The 6,407-nt window shown below is 48.2% G+C and overlaps 1 protein-coding gene across 1 annotated transcript; it reads right to left on the bottom strand.

Annotated features, from left to right (window-relative positions):
- Positions 1–545: 545 nt before the first annotated feature.
- On the bottom strand, positions 546–2,899 carry LOC136477793 (phenylalanine ammonia-lyase-like). Its single transcript, XM_066476045.1, has one exon. The coding sequence runs from the start codon at positions 2,806–2,808 to the stop codon at positions 667–669; it is 2,142 nt and encodes a 713-aa protein (XP_066332142.1). The 5' UTR covers positions 2,809–2,899; the 3' UTR covers positions 546–666.
- Positions 2,900–6,407: the final 3,508 nt, after the last annotated feature.

The raw sequence follows: 6,407 nt of genomic DNA, 5'->3' as shown, positions 1-6,407 counted from the left end.
ACTAAGTCAATCCTTCGACATATCACCTACTATTGTCCTTCTAAACGAAAAAAAAATGTTCAGAGGGGTTGGACATAGCCCTTTGGCCACTTTAACATCTTTTCTTCTTATTATTCTGTAAGATCTGGAAATTTTAGTTTCAAAGGTTCCTGTATAGTACAAAGATCCTTCCAAAATCTAGTTTGGTTTCCACTGTTAACTTTAAATCTCCTTTTTTTTTAACAAAAGATCTTTAACATCCATAAGTCCTAACCAAAAGTGGGACCGCCGCTTTACCACTTGAGATAAACATTTGTTTTTAAAATATTTTTTTAACATATCTTGCCCTGTTCGCTTGAACTTATCAGATATGGTATATTATTTTTTCCTCACAATAAAACAGCATTAGCTGGCTTATCAGCTAAAAAAAAAACCATCAGCCAAACCCCTCACATCTTGGCTTACAAAGTATACTTCACTTAGCAAGCCAGTATTTCTTTTAGCAGCCATAACAAAATAATAACCAGAATGGAATACAGATTTCTTGAAATAATAACGTAATTCATAAGAATGGAATACAGTCATTAGCCTTTGCTACCCACGCAAAAATAAAGGAAGAAAAAAAAAACTGATTTCGAACTATTGAACAATGAACACTCCACTCTTTTTCCCTATCCGTTTCTCTGATCAGCAGATGGGCAGGGGCTCGCCGTTCCACTCCTTGAGGCACTCGAGCAGAGGGTCGATGTGCTTGCCCTGGTTGATGGCAACGAGCACCTTGTTGAGCTCCTCGCCGGGAGAGCGCGTCTTCTCGCCGGTGAGGTACACGGCTCCGAGCTCCTCGCGCACGAAGCGGTAGAGCGGGTAGGAGCGGCACTCGGTGATTCTGTTTGGTATCGCTGCCGTGCCGTTCTCGACGGCCGCCCGTGCTGCCTCCACCGCCTTGGGCAGCGCCGCGCGGAGCTCCTCCTCGAACTGGGCGACCTTGGCGAACACGGACGTCTCCGCGTCGAGCTCGGCAGCGCCGTTGGCGAGGGCGCGCTCCACGAGCACGTTGCGAAGCTTCTTCATCAGCGGGTAGTTAGCGCTGCAGGGGTCGTCGGCATACGCGAAGACCGCCTCGCGCTCGATCTCCTGGAGCAGGTCCTTCTCGCAGAAGCGGGCGACGTGGAGACCACCGGTGGAGTTGGTGCTCAGAGTCTTCTTCGCCACCGTCATCACGCAGCTCTTGACGGCGCTCTTGACGTTCTCCTCGATGTGGCGCAGGTCGACCGCTTGGCACAGGGCGATCAGGAACGTCGAGGACATGAGCATCAGGATCTCGATGGCCTCTGCGGTCTTCCTGGAGGAGATGAGTCCGAGCGAGTTCACGTCCTGGTTGTGCTGCTCCGCGCTCTCAACGTGGTTGGTGACCGGGTTCCCCAGGAACTGCAGCTCAGAGCAGTAGGACGCCATGGCGATCTCGGCGCCCTTGAAGCCGTAGTCCAAGCTGGGGTTGCGCCCACCGGACAGGTTGGAGGGCAAGCCGTTGTTGTAGTAGTCGTTGACGAGCTCAGAGAACTGCGCAAACATGAGCTTGCCGATGGCTGCGATGGCGAGACGTGTGTTGTCCATGGACACCCCGATGGGCGTGCCCTGGAAGTTGCCACCGTGAAGAGCCTTGCTTCGGGCGACATCGATGAGTGGGTTGTCGTTGACGGAGTTGATCTCGCGCTCAATGGACTTGGTGGCGGCACGGATAACCTCAATCTGGGGGCCAAGCCACTGCGGCGACGTGCGGAGCGCGTACCGGTCCTGCTTCGGCTTCATCAACGGGTCCAGCTCGCCGAGCTTCTTGGCAAGCTTCATGTAGGAGCTGCCCTCCAAGATGTGCTCCATGATGGCAGCAGCCTCGATCTGTCCCGGGTGGTGCTTCAGCTTGTGGGTCAGGTGGTCGGTGTACTCCGGCTTGCCGTTCATGACCTCGCAGAACACGGCGGACAGGACCTCGGCAAGGATGGCTAGGATGTTTGCCTCAAAGAGCACGGTGGAGGCAAGGCCGGAGCCCACGGCGGTGCCGTTCACCATGGCAAGACCCTCCTTGGGCTGTAGCTCGAAGAAGCCGCCCTGGATTCCGGCAATTTTGAACGCCTCTGCGGCGTTCACCTTGCTGCCATCCGGGGCGACTGCAACAGAGGTCTCACGCCCGGTGACGAGGCCGGCAATGTAGGAGAGCGGCACGAGGTCGCCGGACGCGGTGACCGTGCCGCGGAGCGGCAGGCACGGCGTGACGTTGGCGTTGAGCAGCTTGACGATCGCCTCGAGGATCTCGAAGCGGATGCCGGAGTAACCCTGGAGGAGGGTGTTGATGCGGACGAGCATGGCCGCACGCGTGGCCTCGGCCGGCAGGACGTGGCCGTCGGTGCCGGTGCCGAATGCGCCAGCGTTGAGGAACCGGATGAGCTCCCTCTGGAGAGCGCCGCCCTCCTTGGTCCTCCTGTGGGACGTGGCGCCGAAGCCGGTGGTGACGCCGTAGCTGTCGGTGCCGTTCATCATGCTGTTCATGACCCAGTCGCTGCTGGCCTTGACCCGGCCACGGGCGGACTCGTCGAGCTCGACGCGGGCCTCGCCAGCGCCGGCGGCCACGGCGGCCACCTGTGCGATGCGGAGGCTGGCGCCCTCGATCTTCACCAAGGGCTGGCGGTACTCGGCCACCATCCGCTTCACCTCGTCGAGGTGGCTGCCCATCAGCTCCTTCGCGGCCTTCCGCCAGTTAAGCGGGTCGGCGCGGGGCGTCGCCATGCACAGGCCATCGCCGTTGGCAGTAACGTTGCTTTTGTCGCACGCCATTGCAAGCACAGCGAACCGAGAAATTCCGATCAGCGAGATATGGATTGTTGGGAAGCTGTACAGGAGAGCTAGTGTTGCGCTTGGATTTGGTAGTGCCGCTCTTCCTGGAGAGAACCAGTGGGAGCGGTGAGGTTTAAATAGGCTTCCGGCAAGGGAGCTGGTGGTGTGGACTGTGGTGACTGGTCCAAGACGACCATGGCAATGCGCGAGTTAGTTGGCAGAGAAACAAACATGTGCTAATCTTGGGAGCCAGTGGTTCGGAAATTTCCTGTTGATCGCTGGGGCAGGAAGCTCGGTCTCAGGGCTGCGGTTGGTGCGCATCAGGACTCGAGACCCAAGAGTTGGTGAGGACGCGACATGCGCATGGCTTTGGCTTGGTTCAACGTTCTCGCTCTCACCTTGTGAATAAAGAAAATCTTTCTCGCTCTGACTGGGGTGCGTGCTTTCGACGGTGTTCTTGTCTTCACGCTAAATGTTGTTACTCTGGACTTTGGTGGTGATTGGTGAATGATGAACTGTTTTGTTGTCCATGCTTACAGGGGATGCAGTGTTTTATGTCCTTTGTTCTTTTTTTTTTATTTCGGTGCGGTTTTGCTGATAATCATCATCTTGTCATGCTTGCCCTTTTATAAAAGAAAAACTTGTTTTTTTTCTTTGAAAAGAGTATACTTGTACTGATTCCCCAAGAAATATGGTGCTTCAAACTTTTCGGACGCCAGAGAAAACTCTACCTTTTCTGACATGAGTTACTCTCGATCCCTAAATAACTATCGTCGTTGGTGTACGTGCCGCAAGTTTGACTCAATTTGTAGAAAATACGTGTAATATTTGTATCTCCAAATAAATTTATTAAAAAACCAGATTTAAAAATCTTTTTAATGATACTAATTATGTACCTTAAATGGTATTATTTTTTAATATATATTTAGTCAAAGTTATTTCTCGGGAAGTGAAAACGGCATATATTTAGGGACAGAGGGAGTATGTGATACTGTGATTTGTAGAAAACAGAGTTCCGAACTTCAAATTACAAGGCCGTAATTAAAATTTTTTTAAAAACTTAGCAAGAGAGTCACTGAGTAAATTTATTAGAAAGCAAACCGAAAACACTAAAAAAACGAGAAACATGAAACACAAATACTGAAAAAATATAGAGCGAAATTCAAAGTCTCATAAGGCTTTCTTTGATGGAATCCTAATCTATATTTGGTCGAATATTTGGAAGGAGCGAAATCGAAAAACTTTCCAACAACAAGAGTTATAGCCCCTATGAGTCGCCCATCTGGTTACAGATGATATTCAACACTTCAATTAGGCAATGCAACAAGTCATTGCCTCATCTTGAACCCCTCTAATATTGTTTCTTACTTTAGTGTGAGGGTCTTTTTCTAGTTCTCTTTGCCACCCGCTCTGACATATAGCGTCACTTCTTCTTTTTTCTCAGTTTGGTGTATCCTCTTTGGTTCAGTTGTGTCTTGTTTTAGTTGTTCCTCCCCTAGTAGAGTCGGCGGGTGGTTTTGCAAATATCCTTTTTTTGTTGCTTTCGTTTTATTTTATCTGTAAAATCCATGACAAAGCTCTTGTAGTCCTTTAAAAAAAGAGGAGAGGGAAAGAGAGAGGTGGGGAAATGGGCAGACAACTATGAGTGTGGGGGCAAAATCTCCCAACACAAATATCTCAAACCAAAAAACAACAATGCCCAAAGAAGAAAAGGATATTCAGGTTATAGCTTGGACGACCTCTAAACTCTTGGAAACCGCCTTCCCTGTCTTGTGAACCGGTTTTCCTGAAAACCAACTTGAACAGGTTGATGTCTTCCTTTGTTAGAAAGGCTAGTTGCAGTTGTTGCAACAAAGCATGCCATAAAGTTCTTCGATTCTGTTCATTCCAGATAATCCACCAAAAAAATACTGTGATGGCGTCTACCTCTATCCGCTCTTCTTTTCTGATCATGCGTCTCCCTTTTCCTCTAGTATTTGTAGATTCATCATGATAGGTCAAGTTTTGTAGATGTCTTTAAGGTAAACCACGGTGAGATGATTGTTCATACTTCTATATTATAAGAATAACCTTTACATAGATGCTTAGGTGTTTCTCTAATTAAGGAGTCAAGTGGGATATGCCTAGGGGCGGATCTAGCATTGGAGCAGACTGAGCTCAAGCCCCTTGTTACCGCTACTCGAAGCATGGAGCCCTTCCTAAGCCCTCCTATAATTTAGTTCATGTGGAAGCTTAAAAGGAGGGGCTATAAATGAAAGATAATGGAAGAAGCTCTTCTTACCTACTACGTATTTTGCTAGATCCACCACTAGATATGCCCTTCTTACCTATTTAGTGTTTTTACGTTCATACTGATACAAAGGGGAATGTCGGGATGCGGGTTCTTAAAGCTGCAACAATGTATCATCAAACCAGTGGTTGAAGGTTGTCTCTCCTCGATAAGCATTAGTTGTGCAAATTTTTTTAATTTTGGCCCTGTTTAATTTTCTACCCTAATCACTCATGTCAAATAATGTAAATACAAGTGCAGCTAAACAAACTCTGTGTACGTTGAGCTCAAAAATTTTGACCAGCTGACAGTGATTTGGTTTGGAGTTGAAAGCTGCAGGACAGGAGGGACACTGGATTCTTTGCATTTCTTTATTTTCTAAAAGGCCCATCTCTATCCGATGCCTAAGGCTGCAGAAAATATGTGCAGTTATTAGCGGTGAGGTACCTAGGTCCATATCACCGACATGTAGAAACGACAACTCATACAATAATGCATTAGTTATCTTATAGTCCTATTTTTTTGCGAACACATGTTGATATGTACCCATGTATATGTGCGAAGAGTGATTGTCAAGCGGTGATCGGAGCTTTGGATTAGTTTGTTGAGACTAACCATGGCATAAGTTGTGTATGTGCAATATGTCTCTTGTCTTATGATGTGCATGTGTTGAGCATTGACACGGTCGACGACAATGGGGAAGGTCAAGCGAGAAGTCCATGCGCGATGGACCGGGAGTGGTGAAGGGCGGACGTGGAAGCTTCGACCAAGGGACCGATGGTCGAAGGATGGATCGTGGACAGCTAGCACTTGGGGGCATCGAGAAGCAAGTATAGATGTGCGGAAGGTGGTGAAGACTGTGTTGGACGGAGTCAAGACGATGATTGGACCAAGTCAAGGGGAGGCCGAGAGCACTTGGTGATCTAGTGGTAAATGAAACACCCTGAATTTTGACCTAATTTAAAAATAACTAAAAATTGGAACTTTTAAAAACTTTCATAGGGTCCAACATATATAGTTAATTAACCTAGGAATTAACATAGATAGATCAACATAGTAATAAAACTATAGGTGTAGAATTGTGTGCTTGAGTGTTTGCTTGCTTGTTGAACATATGGTGGTACACCTTGCATGCATCCATATTTAAATTTGAATTCAAAATGCATTTAAACGTAGTATAGGAAAACTAGGAAAAAGAAAAGGAAAAGGAATTAAGAAAAAAGCAATGGGCTCATTCCTCCCTCCCCTCTCGGCCTACAGCAGCAGCAGCCCACTTCCCCTCCTTCTCCTCTCCACTCCTTCCCTCTCCCACTACTGGGCTGGCCTGTTG

Source organism: Miscanthus floridulus, chromosome 8, assembly GCF_019320115.1.
Source record: "Miscanthus floridulus cultivar M001 chromosome 8, ASM1932011v1, whole genome shotgun sequence".
Taxonomy (NCBI): domain Eukaryota; kingdom Viridiplantae; phylum Streptophyta; class Magnoliopsida; order Poales; family Poaceae; genus Miscanthus; species Miscanthus floridulus.
The sequence above is the reverse complement of the archived record's forward strand: the minus strand, read 5'-3'. Positions and strand labels throughout refer to the sequence as shown.